This window comes from Tigriopus californicus, chromosome 9 (assembly GCF_007210705.1).
Source record: "Tigriopus californicus strain San Diego chromosome 9, Tcal_SD_v2.1, whole genome shotgun sequence".
NCBI classification, from domain to species: domain Eukaryota; kingdom Metazoa; phylum Arthropoda; class Copepoda; order Harpacticoida; family Harpacticidae; genus Tigriopus; species Tigriopus californicus.
The window spans coordinates 11,493,068-11,510,702 of record NC_081448.1 but is presented as its reverse complement, the minus strand read 5'-3'; the positions used below and the strand labels follow the sequence as shown (position 1 = coordinate 11,510,702).

At 41.8% G+C, this 17,635-nt stretch overlaps 1 protein-coding gene across 1 annotated transcript; it reads left to right on the top strand.

Annotated features, from left to right (window-relative positions):
- The first annotated feature begins 415 nt into the window (after window positions 1–415).
- On the top strand, window positions 416–17,028 carry LOC131886363 (uncharacterized). Its single transcript, XM_059234665.1, has 5 exons — window positions 416–1,154; window positions 2,248–2,947; window positions 5,857–5,963; window positions 6,030–6,147; window positions 16,779–17,028. The coding sequence occupies exons 2-5, from the start codon at window positions 2,471–2,473 to the stop codon at window positions 16,983–16,985; spliced, it is 909 nt and encodes a 302-aa protein (XP_059090648.1). The 5' UTR covers window positions 416–1,154; window positions 2,248–2,470; the 3' UTR covers window positions 16,986–17,028.
- Window positions 17,029–17,635: the final 607 nt, after the last annotated feature.

Here is a 17,635-nt window from a genome sequence, read left to right as displayed (position 1 = left end):
ATGCATCTTTGGTACCCATAATGTGGCATCTCGTCCCACAGGTTTCTTGGTCATGCATGGATCATAAGAACATCGAGTTCAAAGAATCCCGTTGTTTTCCGAGAAGTCTCCGACTGACTCGTCCACATCCTCCGGCTATTTTGGTCGCAGTTTGTTCTCGCCGTCTTTCTTAACAATATTGGTCATTGAAGCTGGTTCAATACTTTTCCAATGAAGATACCGCTGTTGGTCCCATTAGGTCTCCATTGGAACAGGGTGGTCTATTGGCGGGAACCCAAGTCAACGCGCTCGCCCTTGCTTGGTTCCATCCATCGAGAAGCCCTTGCAAAGAACGAGCTTCTCCAACGTTCCACGACATAGCGTGTTCCAGATTCATTGAAGACACACGAATTGCTCGAGTGGAAGAGACCTTTGAGCTCCGAGGGGAAAACGCTTGAAATTTGCCAGAAACTCAACTCAAGGTGGCAAGAAGACGTGCAAAATGAAGGAAGTGTTGAATCCATCCAGTGGCGAATGGGAAATCTAAGAAGCTAATTGCGATAAATTGAGCCCACTGCCGCCATATCAGACGAAGAAGGTGCCCCTGTGGAACAACATGACTAGCGAAGAGTTTGCGTAACTGGTGCCAAGGCGGAAAGTTGTGGAACAAAGTTGGTCTCGACTTTTTTTCGTCCTGTCCAAAACGTGAGACAATCAAGGCAAGAACACCCAGTAGCAATACTCCGGTGCTTTTCTTTTGGCGCCAAGTGTTGATTACTCTTCAGTGCTATCCAGTCAATAGCCTACTCAGTCATTGTGTTCCATTTGGAGATCACTTGCATTGGATTGTAAAAACAGTGCCTTCAGTGTCTATATTTTATCAAGTTGCTCTCAAGCCTTGAATTACAGTTTAAGTCTTCCCATTGAAGAGCTTGATCCATTCGTGGAATGGCGGTTGAGAGACACAAGGAAGAGTCCTTTCAATAATCCCAGGGTCTGACCGAAAAAAGGTCAAAAAACAAGGAAGACACAGATTCAAACTTGAACGACACCTATCAATACTAAAAATCGGGCTGGACTCGCTTGGGTTGACGTCCTCTGGACTGAGGAAGTGCACACCAAACTACCGTTCCACCAACTGAAGACCGATGTCATTTAACAGCTCACAAGCAGAGGTATCGAAGTATTCTAGCTGGCTTAGAAACCACTCATTAGTTGGCATGAAGAGCACTTGATTTACTCTGGAGAGAAACCTCCGTTACTGAAGTCTTACCATTAGTAAATTTGGATCGACATGGCGAACGAAAGAAAAAATATTTGGTTTGAAAGCGGGTTTCCTTCAAAGTCACTTTTACGGAAGATGGTTGGAAATGTAACAGAATATTGTAGGGCATCAAATTGAGTGTGAGACTATCTTTTATAAAAAAAAATACTCATTCAAAATCATACTTCAAACATCATACTTTATTTTATAGTTATTTTTACGCCATGACATGAGTTGCAATAAAGATTATTATTATCATTATAAAAATGTAATCAAGTCTTAGATTGAGTCTAATCTATCTGAGTCATTCTTTTGTAGATTGGACAAGTTTCCCAACGAAATAAGATAATTAAAAAAAAACACTGTAGAAGATCAATAATATCATCCATTGTTAATAAACAAGGAGATGAAAATCAACGTCTTTTCCGCACATGATATTGACAAAAGACTCCTTCGTAGATTGGCGACCATGATTCCTTCTTCAGATACCCTAGCGAGCCTCCACAAGCCAAAACAAATGGTCATATCTTTTGACGATTGCAGTCCTGCTTTTCCTTGTGCGCCAACGACTGTACTAAAATACGAAATGTCCCTCTTTAAATGGCATCAACCCTAAAATCGAAGTAACAACGCCTCCGAAGCAATTTTGGTGTCCATATCAAAAATATGAAATATTTCTTGTCAAAACGTATTAGATTGACGCAAAAAGTACTAAAGTTTTTTTTGTTCGCGAGCTTCCTCAACCCTTTTTATAAGATTTTGAAACTATCCATGATGACAGAAAAGTGAACTATTGGTTCCCAGTTGTACTTGGCACCTGGGCTAAAATTAGAACTGTCGATGGACAAGAAACCATTAAATAAAGGAACTGCGGCGGGACATTAGTGCCTTGTTGACGTCCATCAGTAAGGCAAACACTCTTTTGAAACAAAAGTTCTTACGAACCTTTCGTTACACTCAGTGACAAAGAAGCTTCATGAATCATGATCCTTTTTACATTTCAGCGACAAGCGAAGCTAAGCCACTCTCTAAAGTTCCACTCCAGACCCAGTTCAGTGTTCCCATTCTCAATCCAACTGCCCCCACTGACGGAGTACAACCGCGATCAAAGCCCCAGTGAGTCAAAACGTGCATCAGTGATAATGTTCCCGAGGCTCGTGGCTCTTTAATTTCTGGAACAAACATCGCTGATTCGCCATTACCTGAGCCAACAAACCACGTGTCAGCATGTTCGAACCCGATGATGGCGGGCTCTTTGCGGACATCATGCCAAGCAATGGAAATGGGAGTGTTCCCACGCAAGTGAAACGACGTCTTGACGTCCGGAAACCTCCCACGGCCAGTGTTCAAAGTAGCCGTGATAGTGGGCACAGCACGGAAGGTAGCAGTGTTCATTCGCAGGATAGTGTGATCTCCAGGAGTGCGGGGAAATTGGGACAGTTGGGTCAAAACATTACGCCTGAGATGGAGTTCGGTGCCAAGGAGGACCCGTCCCTGAGCGAGGATGAGAACGACGAAACGCTCATTGAGGAACAGCCTTTAAGTAATGAGGATCGGTTGGCGGTCCAATTAGAGGCCGCTCTGGAGACCAATTCATCGTTAATCATGGACGAGGCCAACGACGTATTGGAAGAATCAGATGAGTTGGACGCCGTTCCCGAGCTCCCTTCAGTGGCTGCTTACGAGCGAAGGCGCTCTTTATTGGTAAGGCATGGGATTGAATTTTTTGTGGCTCTTAAAGCTAGCATGACATCTCAGGTAGGTGCACACATGCTCGGGCATGCTTGTGTTGGTTTGGGATTTCCAATGCCTCTCATCGGCCAATAAAGGCAACTTGGTGGTCTTCTTTCACAACAAGCAAGGAGGTCGTTGAAATTTTATTAGAGCGAGGTTTCTTTTTAGGGAATAATCCTGAGTAGCCCCACTTTTGTGTGGTCTAACACCAAAAACTGACTTTTTGTCCCTTTTCTGGAAATTATGGTCCAACCACCCATTGAGGAGCCTTTTCAAGGTTGGTGTTGTTTTGAGACAGTAAAAAGAAAAATTCCACGGTCCATAAAGTGTCTTGCATTTTCTGGGACCAAGTCACGTTTTCCTTAGCTAACCCAAGAGGGCGCTGGCATCGCAGTGGACGTTTCTACAATGTTCAAATAAAGAATGGAGCGCCCTCTCAATGCTAACCGTGTTGGAACCTATGGAACAACTTTGTCCGGAAAAAATTGGACCCGAAACGACTTTTCAACTTACCCATGCATTTTCGTTCCAAAATACTCGTGCCAGTTGGCAGGAGATCTCGGAGTCGTCGTAACCAATGTCCAACCCGCCATGTGTACCACTGGATAATTGAAAGCGTCATTAGGTTTGCAACAAGGTCCCCGTTGGACAGTTAGAGGTACAAGAGCCTTATGGTCTCTTTTAGTGTCCATTTAGTCGGGTAGAATCGTCCCAGCGCTCACCTACGTGCCTTAAGGATTGTGCAACATTTCTTGACGGGGGGGCGAAAGTCACGACGATGGCATGTCTCCGGGTCATTTTGAGTGGTTCATCTGACAAGAGCCACCTTTCCATGTGACTTTGATTGCATATACAAGCAGTAAACCACACAATACCAAGAACCAAGAAGTTGGGCGGGTGTGGGTGAGATTGAGGGAGGGCTCTCTTTTGCATGGTGCATGTACTCGAATGTAAGGAACATGATCAGACGCCATGAATCAGGCCAACGACGACCTTTTCATTCGGGACCTGCTTTTGGTCATTACTCGGGAAGTCATACATTCAGAGCTCAGGAAAACCATTCACAACAAATTGACATTAATTCAAAGGTGCCGAAGCCCGAGGCGTACTTAACTGCAAGGGACTAATGACATTCCAACACGAGACAAACAAGGGGGACTCACTTTTGGTCGGTTCGAATTTAATCAGGAGTAACAGCGTACCTCCTGGGCCTGGACCATTCGATTGCCTCGGCAAGGTCACACTCTATTGGGAGCCAAAATCGCCCCCCTGGGAGGCTAAAGACAACGATTGGAGCGGAGGAAACCCGAGTTCGAAACTTGATTAAAAAGGAATTAGAAAGCTTTGTTTGGTATATAGTATTTGGTCCATTCGTTTTTTCTTCGAGGTCTTTTTTGACTGATGTAAGGAATGGAATTTCTTATAAGTCCTAAGAGATGTGTTCCATTCCTTAGGAGTATGTTAGATTTGAAATACACATTATAAACAAGGTGCTCATATACGTATGGCATTAGGGTGAGATATGTATGTGAGGTTTATTGTGTGTGCTTCTCAAGCAAATTTGCAAAATGCCCACCTGAACAGGTTGTTCATCGTGTATACTCATATTTTTGCTCCCTGGTTTCAGGTTTCCTGCTTCTCTCTACATAGACTTTTAATCTTGATTTGGAAAGCACCTCATTCTCTGTGTCTTTACTTAAAACAGATCAAAGGGTGGGAAGAGGTTTTAGAGCCAAAATGTCAGTATTTTCAGCCAAAATTGGCAAATTTAATTTGTAAAACTCAAGCAATGTTGATGTGACCTTTTGTAGCTCCGACCAGTCTATGTATATTGACAGATTTTCTATCAGCAGCAAATAGCTTTGGCTAGTTCAATATCCAATACCTCTCATACCTTTAAATGTTTTTCAAGAAATCGAATAAATCAAAATTCATTTTGGAAGTAAGTTAAATGCAACAAGTATTTTTTCCCTGAGCAGTATTTTCCTTCTTGAAAACAAGTCCCTCAGTCATATCTCTCCACAATAAAAGTTTGCAACCATATTCATTAGTGAGATATTCGATTGTCAAAGATGACACACAAAATATTTTTCTTATCAACATGGTCATCTGCGTATGGTCATTGGAAAGGTCAAAGGTTCTTAGACAAGACCTATCTTCTGTTCGGTAAAATGGCACCCAAATACTGGCTGTCCTTTCATTTCTTACTCTCATTACGGTACCTGATCTACCATGAAGGCTACGGAACTGTTCGTTCTCAAGGCCATGTGTGCATTACTCTTTTTTTGCGTCGGTCGTGTTGTCCATGCTGTCAAGTCATAACTTGAACGCGACTGGTGACAGATACACACTTCTGGAGTCGTACAAAAGTTACCTTGATTCATTCGACGAAAGTGAGGCAAATCCGGACGACTCAGGAAGCTTTTCAAAGGGGAACCAGAAAAGTTTAGCCCTTGAAAAATGGATTTCCTTCTCCCTTGGTTGTGGTCCCGCAGTAAATGCCGCTTAATCATAGGCTTCAAGGCGTTTCAAGCGGGCTTTGAGTAAACAATTTGATCCTGGTTCCACGAGTGTTTTGACATTGTTATGGAATTGTGAACCTATTTCACGGACACCTTTTCTTGCTAATGTGGGTCAAGCGTTACTCCCGAGATCCCCTTGGGACTGTTTGGGGCTCATTTCCGTCCACATCAAGTAGTGGTATTGGTTCGGCCATGGTTTTTGGGAGTGATGAGTTCAATGACTTGGTCATGGATTGGGAGTTCAATACATTGACGACGAGAAACATCAGTTACAGTAGTTACCTGGTTTGGAAAATATGGTCCATTTTTTTCACCTTCAGTGCTTGAAGGTTAATCTTGAATTATTCTTCATTTCAGTTGGAGGAACTCCACGTGTACCTTATTCCTCGCGAAGATTGGGAGGGTAACCGGAATCTAGCGGATAAGACTGTGGTGGATGATTGCGTTTCTATAGGGTTTGTGAGGTGAGGCAACAAGATTTGAAGAGTGAAGAAAACTCTGACGGCTAAGTTTGTTTGATTTGTTTCCAGGGTTCTACCTGAATGTACATTAAGCCAACTTCGTCGGGAGCTCATGCTTCAATTGGAAGACAATGCACTGCCCACCAAATATGTGTATGTTCGAGGTGTTGGTCGACATTTCACTGAGGTGAGTATCGCAGGCAGCATCTCGATGAATAAACACCAAAACAGACCCAGAGAAAGGCCCTCCAACCTATATTGCATTTATCAAAAACTGGCAAAAAGGTCTCATTGTATGTGAGTGTGTGTGTGTGTGTTTAAAATTGGCTGGTTCCAAACATACTTTTGCGCCGGGAGTGAGCGAGTGAGTGAGTGGAAAAGTACTTCCATTTTGTTCTCCAGGAAAAAAGTTTACTAGAACTCTTTTGCCCGAAGAGTGAGCGTTCCAAGTCAGTCAATTGTGGATTATTCGATAAAAAACCACGGTGACACCTCCGGCATGCCATTTTGCTCTTGGCACGGGACAAGGTTATGTTTTTTTGCATGCGTTGAACGGGTTCTTTTAGCATATTGAACGAGACGTTGAAGAATGTTGCTATTTTGGGAGGTTGAGGTCAAAATAGAACTGCCTTGACAGCTTGGGAACTTTGAACAATAAAAGGTGATAAAAGTTTGGTATGAAGGCAAGGATCATCAGCCCTCTCTCCATCTCTGACACTAAAGTCTGTGAGCTTTATCAATTCGGGCTTGAAGGTTTCCAAACAATCGTGTTAGGGAAGAAATCCAATACTTTCGCCATCAGGACATTTCGCTTGGCAGTTGACACCAATTCTCGCCTTGGTGTGCGAATCCAAAACCCCGATAGTCACCTAATGAATCACGAAAATGCTCCATCCACGTTATAGCTAGCTCCTTCATTGTATTCCAAAAGCGTTTGCAAATGTTTTCTTTTTTTTGCCAATGAGGTTTTAGATGGCATTTTTCTTAGGAATCGGATTGGACCTACCTGACTTGATGGTGGTGATGGTGGTGGAGGCTCGCTTGCTTGCTCATTTCATTTGCAAGTCTTCGCCGACACCACCACCAAAAGGGGCGGATAAATCAAGATTGCATGAGTAAATTTCTTCTTGCCACGCGTGTGTTCCCCTTCTGGGTTCCCTTCGTGGTTCTCGTTCTCCCCCTGAACCCCCCAAAGCGGCAATTCTCGTCATTATGATCGGTCACTGGACCTTAAAATGTTTTAGAGATCTTTCCAGGATCATGTGGAACATCATGGTCCACTTCAAGGAGAACAGTCCAGATAGTTTGAGTTGATGATATGTGCAGGAAGGCACAGGTGACGAGAACATGGGGATCAAGTTGGCCTTCATAGTGTTCCATAACCGAGTCTCGGACATGAGTCGGCGACACTTTGGCAGGAACCGGTCTGTTCTCAGGGTGGGTGAAATACAATCGTGATATGGCTCTCCTCCCGTAACGTATTCCCTGGCCCGCTCTAGAACGTACTACAGAGTTTGTGCTCCCCCCCCTTCTTCTTGGTCCATGAGATCCCAAGGCTGGCCCCCGTCGCCCTCCTTTCCTACGGGGAAACAAAGACACGATCCCAAAGGCTAATCTTGGTCGCTTTATACAACCTTTACCATGATATGGAGCGAGACGAGAAACAAAGTCCCAAGTCAAGAAATGAGGTGAGGAGAAGCAGCCCTCGGGAGTGGAAAAGGCCCCCACCACCACCCTTATCACTGCCACTGCCATTGCCCCCATCAAAGACTGAAATGTGATCGTGCAGGTGTGTACTGGGTAGGCAACTTAACGGCCCAAATCGTCGTCGATCATTGCCGTCCCCCCACCATCACCGCCGTTGTCGTCGTCATCGTCGTCATCGTCCCATTCGGCCAAAGATCTGGTGAAGAACATTACATGGAAGAGAGTTCCTTCCTTCTCCTCCTTGTGTATTACCAACCAACATTCTGTGTACCATCACCGCGTGTAACAACTACGTTACAAACAAGGTGGCCTAATCGGGGGTCCCCTGCTTGCAACTAGCAGTTTTGGAAAACGTTCGTGTCTGCTGATGATGTGGAATTTCTTCGTAATAACACGGTTATGATTCATCTGGGATGTGTTCCTTGGTAAATTGATTATGCGTGTTGTTCCAATGAGTCGGTGAGTCTTTGCCCAAAATTGAGCGCTTGTTGAATCATATCGTGGTGAGTCCGAAAGGGGATTCCGACCACAACCTCTGCAGTGGTGTGTCTCTTTGGCGGTCATATTGAGGTGGACATGGAACAGAGCAACAGCCGTAACTAGTGTGCCAAGCAATCTCGGAACAAGACCAAACAAGAGGAAACCTTCTTTACTTCTGGAGCAAACTTCGTCGAGCCTGTCTATTGCTCGTCTCCTGATTTGCCGGAAGATTGAGCCTTCTGGATTAAGTGCAAAGTTATTCTTCGGCCACTGAATGACTGAAGGCCAAGGCAACTGTAAAGATTCAACAAGCACTTTGAACTTGGATCTGAGTCGGCGACGAAGAAGAAAACGAGGAGCTTACAAGAAGCCAGTCCTAATTTTCTACAGACAGTGTGCGCCTGGGACAAATCACCAGAGTAATGAAAGATAGCGCTCATCGCCCACTCTGACGAAAGATTCAAGTGAACAATGACACGAATGATTCACAAGATTGTTCAGATCCCTGTGATATTCCATGAAGACGACGAGGTCTGCCCCTTGAGCAGAGGAGAGCCCTGTGTTCACGTCAGTGAAGATGGCCACCCTTTCTTCCAAGATCCTGCCGATTTGGAGCGTCTCAATGATATTCCCAACCTGAAGAAGCTCTCCGGCTTGAACGGCCTCCGGCCTCCACCAGGATACTCTTGGAATGACCTCACTCCCGGAGCTCTGGGATATCGCCATCCTTATGAAGGAGGCAGTGTGGCATCAGCGGCTACCACAGGCCATGCTGATTCCGGCCTAGGTGAAAGCCTCGAAGGGACCAATCGGCATGGGTTTCAAAATGACCAGGGTGACGGCTTTCATTTGCCCAGTGACTTCTTTGGCGAATCTAGGATGGACCTGGATGACGAAATGGATGAAATGGAGGACGTTGATGAGGATGCTAATGACACAGTTAAACCATTGCCAAAACGATCAGAGTACAAGCGCTATGCCAAGAAGCAACGAATAGCCTTACAAGTTCTGAACAATGTGACTCCCCAACAAATTGCCAATTTGTCTCCCTCGCTCAAATCGTCCATGGACCAATTCATTAGCCAACTTGAACTTCATGCTGGGGTAAGGCTAGCTGAGGATGAAAAAAATCGGTAGAAAAAGTTTCAGCTGAGGAAGATACAACCGAATGCTATTATTGGGAACTCACATGATGTCCGCTTACAGTTTGGGCTTATTTAAGCTCAGTTTGAACAAGAATGGTGCGGGTTATAGCAAATAAGACAATCGATTATCTGGTGAAATTATCGAGGTTGATATGAGAGAGTGAGTTGAAATGATATCAGGGCAAATCTGAATATGGAAACTAATTTTGATCTGCACCTAACTTGGACAAGAACCATGATAACGTAACAAAATTCTTTACTCAAAGTGAGAAAAATAAGAATCAAGTAATGACTTGTAGTTTGAAGTAGTAAAATAGCAAATTAACCACTAGCGTTTAACGAATAAACGAACCGTGAACTGAAATTCATGGCAGTAACAATTTGCTTTCCAATTGTAATTGATTTTCCATGTCCAGCCAATTCGGATCTATTTTTGGTGACAGATCAGTAGATAGCAAAAATAAAGGGCAACACAATGAGGACTTCTCATTGGTTTCAAATCTAGATCTATTTCATAACTTCGCCGAACAATTGCTTTGAATGCAAGATCAAAATAAATAGTAACTGTGATTGGAAACTGAAATATTTCAGCTACATTAGCAGAAATTTGATTGGTTACAATTACAATCACTTTGGTTTAAAATGTATTCAGTGATTTTTACATTGACTTAGAAATATAAGAAATATAATTTCAAATACAATCGCATTCGTTAGGAATGGCCAAGATTACAGTAGCCTGGCAAAGGACCCAGATCGAATCTACTTTTAGGTAACTGAGAGTAAAATGGCCCTAAACCGAATGAAATTCCGCTCAATGACCTTTGGGTTGACGCCATTAAACTCCCCGCTAGTAGAAAGCAAGATATTTAGCAAGTCGCGTCCATGAAGGATTTGGGAGTAGTCCTTCAAAGTAATGAAAAGCTTGATGAGCATATCCAGCAGAAGGTGGGTAAAATTTTCAATTGTGTGGATGGACATAGGTATAGCACGTTAAAGTCCAGAGATAGTATCACAATGCTAACTCTGTACAAGGCTATTGTTCAGCCACATCTTGAATATGCTTCATTCATTTGGGCTCCAATGATTTCAGTAGGTTTGCAAAAGGTCGAGCAAGTCCAAAGATGTTTCACTAGGAACATCACAGGATTGAGAGAGCTCTCATATTGGGAGAGGCTAAAAAAGTTGGGACTGTACAACGTTCAGAGAAGGTACGAAAGATATCTGATACTGTACGTCTTCAAAAGCATCCATGAGCTTTGTCCCAATCCGGATTTTTGTGTCTATTTTAGCGACCGCAGGTAGAGGCTTAATGTGATTTTCTGTGCATCTTAAGTCGAAACAATTAAGTCTACCTCTCTTCTTTCTCGGGCTCCTTCATTGTTTAATTTGCTTCCCTCTAATATTCGCAGGGAATACGTGGGCCTTGTTGATTCGGTTGCATCTTTCAAGTCAGACTTGGACAAATTTTTAGATAGCATTCCAGATCAACCCTACATTCAAGGACTAGCTCGGTCTGCCAACTCAAATTCGTTGGTAGACCAAATATCATAGAAACATTAAAAGGTGAAAAATACACCTGAAAAATACACAATGAAGGAGCCCGAGAAAGAAAAGTAGTGGACTTCATTGTTCGAACTAGCCTGGATTCTCGAGGGCTTGATGGTGCTCTCAAAACGCATGGTAAGCCTCTACGGTCACTACAATCGACCCTAAATCCTATGCCAGATATGCTGAGATGTGACCATGATTTGGAAAAGAAAAGAAAGTTGCTCATTACATTTTTGCGAGTATGGGTTGTGTTTAGACTAATAAATTACTCACTTTTCATTTCTTTAATAAAGGCTAAGGCCCTGCTAGGCATGCATTGCTCCATTTTTGCCCTTCAATGTTTTGTTTTTGAGGAAAATTTAGTCGATTTTAGTTTGAAATCTTTTGGCTGTATTTATAATTTTTTTTTACCTTTCTACTTACTTTTTAAAAACTACTCACTGAAACAGTCATGATTAAGTAAATTTTCCTCCTGAGACACAACCGGTGATCACTGGCTATTGGCTAAATCGTGAGATCCCCAAATATACGGCTATTTTGCAATGAGTCTCGTGCATGTACCTTTTTGCGGACTTCCCGTTTACCGGGATTGGAATCCAAGCAGTTCAAGACGAGAAGTTTATTCACTATACTTGACGAAAGGGTTACTTCCGGCGCAGGGGTTTGAACGCACGACACCCGGGGAGAGGATTTTTGCCTTGTCTGTGCTGCCTCTTAGACCGCTCGTCTACACCAGCTCCTATTTTCTAAACCGATTAAATTAAAAGATTTGTGATCTCCACCCAACACCTACTTATTCCCAACGAATTTTTGAAGGAACCAAATAACTTAACAATGAACAATAAAGGAGCCCGACAAAGAAGAGAGGAGGACTTCGTTGTTTGAACTAGCCTGGATTCAAGAGGGCTTCTAAATCGATTAAGAAGAAGACAAAAAGATCACATTTATGTCAATCAAGAAAAGCCATGAAAGAGCGCCCCGACACTAATTATTAGAGTGGCAAACAATAGCGATTTTACCCAAGAGTAAAAGCTGAAATTGCTACGCTAGGATTGACAAAACTGGTATGATTGCTCATACTCATGCTCGCACCTGTAAATTCTAGTCACTATGTATAAACCCATTCTAGATAGTCCAATCAACATTAGTCACCTCATTGAGCTCCTCATGAGTACACGACATGGTGCAGTTGGTAGGCTAAAAGATATTGACTGTTGTAATCTCAAGAATATATCTTACCGACTGCACCATGTCGTGGTCTCATGAAGAGTTCAATGAGATGTCTGTCTAATGTTTAATTGACTAGAATGGGTTTGCATATAATGGCACGGACTTCTAGAAATATGGACTGCGAACGACCAAATCGGTCTGCTCTTGGTCATAGCCACTCTGAGATACTTTTCGAATTAACGTAAAAGAATAGGAAACGGCGATCTCTTCAATTAACGGTAGGTCAATTTTATATCATTTACATGCAAAGCCGATCGTTTCAAAGTTGTGTTGTCAAAAGCTTATGTAGCTGACCAAGAGCAGGCCGAACATTCAAATTTTATGTAGTGTTTACTACATATCTTTGAACATGTCTCCTGAGTTCCCTAAGCATAGGTTTAGGCTCAAACTTGGCTGAGTTCAACTATTCAACAAGACCTTGTGGTCGTATGAGGTGCTTATTTGGAATAAGATGAGCGGTTTAGGAGATAGGATATTTTTGGTTCCGTTTGCAGTCCATATCTCTAGAAGTCCGTGATAGTGACTAGAATTAACAGGTGCGAGCATGAGTACGAGCAATCACACCAAAAAACAGAGTGGCATATCAAATGTATCCAAATGCTGAAAAGATATTTAAGGTTGCCATTCTACAAAAAAAATCTGCCTGAAATGCATTTTATGTGTTTTGAAATTTCATTGTGCTCAAACAAAAACTTCAGACAAAAACAGATTAATTGGCTCTCTACACTACACTGTACGTTATGCACGTCAGAGGACACTTCGTAAGCTACCCTCTAGCAAATGTTGGATTGATTGGGTAAATTGCTCTTTATTGAATAATAATGCACTTTTGCTACTTCTAGAGAAATTTTACGTATGATTAGTAAACCCAGTTACCCAACAAGCCATTTCCTTTGCTGGTTTGTTGTGTTTCACCAAAAGTTTATTTAACAATATGACATACCTTCCTTCACAATTTAGTTTTCGCCTACTGACAGGTCTGGGTTTAGAAATAAGTCCTCCTAAAGATGGGAAAATATTGATGCTGTTAAAAAATATTGAGCAATTTCAAATCAAAAGGACTCCATGAATAGGTCTCCTTCAAATTTCAACATCAATTCCAAGTGCCTTTTAAGGCCCCCTGAATTTTGTGAATAGGCATCCCTCAAAATCATCTCGCCTCGCGATTTCACTTGTAAAAGCATCCAAAATGGCATGGATGTAACTTTTGATAAAATTGTAACCTTCTTATGTTTCTTAAGCTTACAGAAGAAGTGCAAAGCAATCACGAGAAGAACAGACTTTGAACTTCAGTTATTGGTCATCCAATGACATTCAGAAAGTGAAAGAATCAATGGAGATCAGCTCAAAAAATCACACAAAAATGGAAGGATAGAGTACAGGAGTATCATGGTTTGCACCCTTGAACCAACAGAGGGCCAGAACTACCGGTTTTGACAGCCCATTGCTATCGAATGAGATCAATGACCGATAGATAACGTAAATGGACATTGAGCTAACCCTCGGTTGCAAAGTGGTTGCCAAGTGGAACCAATATCCTTGGTTACAACTGACTATTCAGCACTGAATTAACATCTGCAAAGCCATCGATTCGCTTAATGACAACCGTGGTATTAAGTGTTTTCTACTAATTAAGGGTGTCTTTTCTTCAAATCGTACCTGAAACAAGAAAAGGGCATCGATTGCTATTGAAGACCGGCTTTTTGACAACCCTCATTGCTTACTACAAACTAGTACAAATTGCAATGTCATAGGGAGGGACCGAATTAAGTAATATTTTAGACTTCAGAAACTAACAATTTTAAGCTTTGATTCATAACTTCTTCCAAGGTCGCAAAGCCGCTTGATGAACACAATCATCATCCTTTACAAGGTTGGTGGCTTCTATTCCTGGCCTTTGACAGTTGGCTCTGAAGTGTTTTCCAATAGAAAGTGTGCCAAGCTCGTGGCTCTGGGACAATAAAATGCGACCACGAAAAAGGAGAGAGAAAGAGAGAGCGAGAAGGGTCTGAATGAAAATGGAACAAGCTGTTTGGTCCCCAAGAAGTTATCAAGTTCCAACAAGACTCCTAAGTACAATTATAAGAAAGCACTTTTCAGAACAATCAGGGGAAATTATCCACTTGCTCTGGCAGACACTTGTCTTAGATAATTCCAGGAATGTAGAATGAAAAAAATACTAATAATGATGTTGAACTGTAACGTTAACAACGGTGGGGGTGTTTCTTCTATTTTTGGTTACTTCAGTCAATCCAATAAGCTTCAGTCGTTAACATGTTGTTTGACTATTCAAAAGTAAAGGATAATTATTGAACTCATGTTTTTCTCACTTGGCGGTAGAATTTAATTTCCTGTTTAATGTCTGTACCATTCCAATGTCGTATCTTGTTCCATTTGGAAGTATTCGTTTCTCTTCTTAAATGAATTCATTAATGAACGGTAAATAAAAAATCATTTCGAAAGTGTACGTCAAGGAAAAAGTGTTTGGCGAATTAAACAACTGCCTAGTTTACATGCAGTAATGCTGCTGGGCACTTGAATGTGGTCGTCTTTAGGAACATTTTGCAGAGGTCCGCTTCTGGCCTAGTTTTTTTGCCAAACTGTTGAGACATAACTGAGGTCAATCTTGGTCAAACTGAACAAGAGCGGGACGAAAGCCAAGTGGATGGTTTAAAATTTTGCTCGGTCATCTTTACACAAAGACGTGACACTTTGCCCGCCAAGGATTTGCCGTGAGCCATTCTGAAGGAAGCATAGAGCAAAGCGCTGTATTCAAAGGTTGCGTGATTTGTATTCAAGCTTAGCGCACAAAGTGATCAGACTAAATAAAAAAATTGATGATCGAAAGAACTCTCGTATTTTCGTATTTTGTTTTCAAGTACCGCGTTTGAATCCAACTCAATTTACAAATGAACTCTGGATTCCACCTGCATCAGCAAAATGGCCTAATCCGCCCGCCTCTTCTTTCTCTTTGCTACACTGAGCATCATGCAAAGTTATTGTGTTAACAATCAAAACTAGTGATTACATCCCCTATGGCATTCAGAAAAAGCCCACGGAAAAAAAACAAAAAAAAACAGGGAAAAGCATGATCTCTAAGTCAATTTCTTTAAATGACCACTTCTAACTGAAAATATAAGGAGGCTTATATTATATTGTAATATTATATTATCAGGCAATGAAAATCCTCTACTACCTTCGTTGAGTCTTAATCTATAATCCGTGGAATTGAGACCTTTGATATAATTGTAATTATATGTTTTTTTGCGGACTTCCTCACCGCCTCTGGGAATAAAAGTCCCAGCAGTTCAAGATGGGAAAAACTATTCACCTTATTTAACTTTATATTCAAACAACAGCTGATCCACTAACGAATTAGAGTTGACAAATCTGGCTAACTCTTAAATATAAGGTTATAGTCTGACTTAAAAGATTCTACAAGATCAACACCCACAGTGCATACTCCCTACGAATATATGAGGGTAGTAAATTGCACAATGAATGAAGGAACCCGAGAAAGAAGAGAGGTGGACTTCTAGCCATTACAATAATGATTTATTGACCAATTTTTTTTCTCTGTTGGGTAATGCCGTTTGCAGAGTTTTGTAAAAAGGGGCTTTCAAAAACCCATATCTGCTGTGCATAATGTATTCTGTCTTTCTTGACCATCACTTTAAAGTTTCATTGCATTGGTGAATCTTGGTTTCTAATAGATCATTGTTGGAAGTGTAACAGGTCCATCTTAGCCGGTATTAATGTACAAGCTAGTTGCTTCACGACTTTTCACATGCCAGAACATGGAGTAACCCTGTTCAATGTAAAGTATATAGCTCCACACTCGCGCCCTTCCTTCGTTTAAAGCCATGCCATGCCTGGCCTTCCAGTCCAGATATTTCAAGTCCGCTCGTCAACAAGGTCGAGCGAACTTGCCTTGTCTTTTACAAGCTTGGAATTGTAAGGTGTCGTAAAAACTTGAACACGTCTACATGCCTGGAACACGAGTTTGATGCCAAATTGTGTCAAAACGTGGAACTCGTGGCCTTGTCAAGTTCTCTTCCGTTTTTTTTGGTTGGGTGAAGGCCATTTAAACATGTACGTATACAGCCAGCGTCTCACCAATACATCTAACATGCATTCATTCTAGTGTGCTCACCCAAACGAAATGCCCAACCTGCTCTGCATTTGACTTGACAACCGACGACGCCTTCTCCAAAATGTCCTCGAGCTTGTCCCAATTGATGGAAATGCATTTTTGAGGCAACTCGGCAAAAATCGGACGAAAATGATGGTTTTTTTTTCAGATTTGCTTGTCCACGACCAAAATCAAAGTGGGATGTTTAATACACAGTCTATACTACAGATAAAAGCGGAGAGGTCCGATTTGCTGCCTTATTTGCTTGCAGTTGGTAGAATGAAGGAACAGTTAGCAAGCTAGTCAGACCTTGGTCGGTTTACTTTGGAGGGAATTTCTGCCATTGGGAATACTTTGTGAATTTGAATTCTCAGTTGGAGTTGCCAAACCTTTCCAAATGGAATGGGAGCGGCAAACTTTTTCTCTCGCTACCTTGGGAATTAGATGGGAAAGAAATTGGGGAGTGAGGAACCTGTGGCTCAAATTGAACGCCAATCTGATCCAAAACGAAGCGAAAGAGAGGAAAAGAAGTGTGGCAAAGTTTTTACTGATTCCACTTGGGCTCCTTCGTTTCAGGTTCGATCCAAACAGGAGAACCAACTCAAAGTCCGGAATTTCCTCCCACCTCAATCCCAGGACCCCGAAATCTACTTGGTGGAGAAGTTTGGCTCGGCCAGATCCAATAATGAGGCGACTGACTATCCATACGGTGGCGAATTCTCTGATGCAGAAGGTGCGTTCATTGGCCAATTCCAACTAAGACACACAAGGGGGGATCTATGAACCCACCTACTCGAATCAAAGAGTGATTGAAAGCCTTCAGGAGAGGGTACCTTACTTTGATAAGGGGGCACGGTGGTTAAATTTTCTAGTTAAGTGTTTGCTCAAATGCCAAGACATCTAGATATGTTTTTCTTTGTCAAAGATACAAAAGTAATAATGTAAAAAAAGTAACATGTTTAAAAGTAGCTCAGATAAGCGTGTTTAATCACTTAAAGCCCATTAAAATGTATCATTGTCAAAAGCGTAGTCAATCAGTCTTAAACGTACTCTTCTTTATGTTTTGACCTAAAATTTCATAAACTTCTATTGAGCACATGCTTACTTATTACGACTCAAAGGTTGCGTTTTACGCCTTAAAACCTCGAAAAATGGCCTAATTATGTTTCCAGTTATTCCCAAGGAATAAGATTGTCTTTTTCAATGACACGGCAAGAAATAATATTTCTGTATTTTGTTTAAGGTTTTTTGAAAGCAAAAAGTAGCAAAAAATATCACTTAAAACTTACAAAACTGCAAAACTGTCTTTCAATTTACTTAAGTGCCAAAAGCTACACTATCTTTTGATGTTCCTAAAATATTTGAATGATACCTGTGACAGTTTAATTTTCCAAATTGGCACTTTTTGCAATAATTAATTTCGACGTACTGGC

Bases quoted from the DNA above. Each gene is read 5' to 3' on its own strand.
- LOC131886363 (XM_059234665.1), top strand. From the start codon at position 2,471: ATGTTCGAACCCGATGATGGCGGGCTCTTTGCGGACATCATGCCAAGC. The intron at 5,964-6,029 runs GTGAGGCAACAA...ATTTGTTTCCAG, and splicing joins GTTTCTATAGGGTTTGTGAG to GGTTCTACCTGAATGTACAT. The intron at 6,148-16,778 runs GTGAGTATCGCA...CCTTCGTTTCAG, and splicing joins TTGGTCGACATTTCACTGAG to GTTCGATCCAAACAGGAGAA.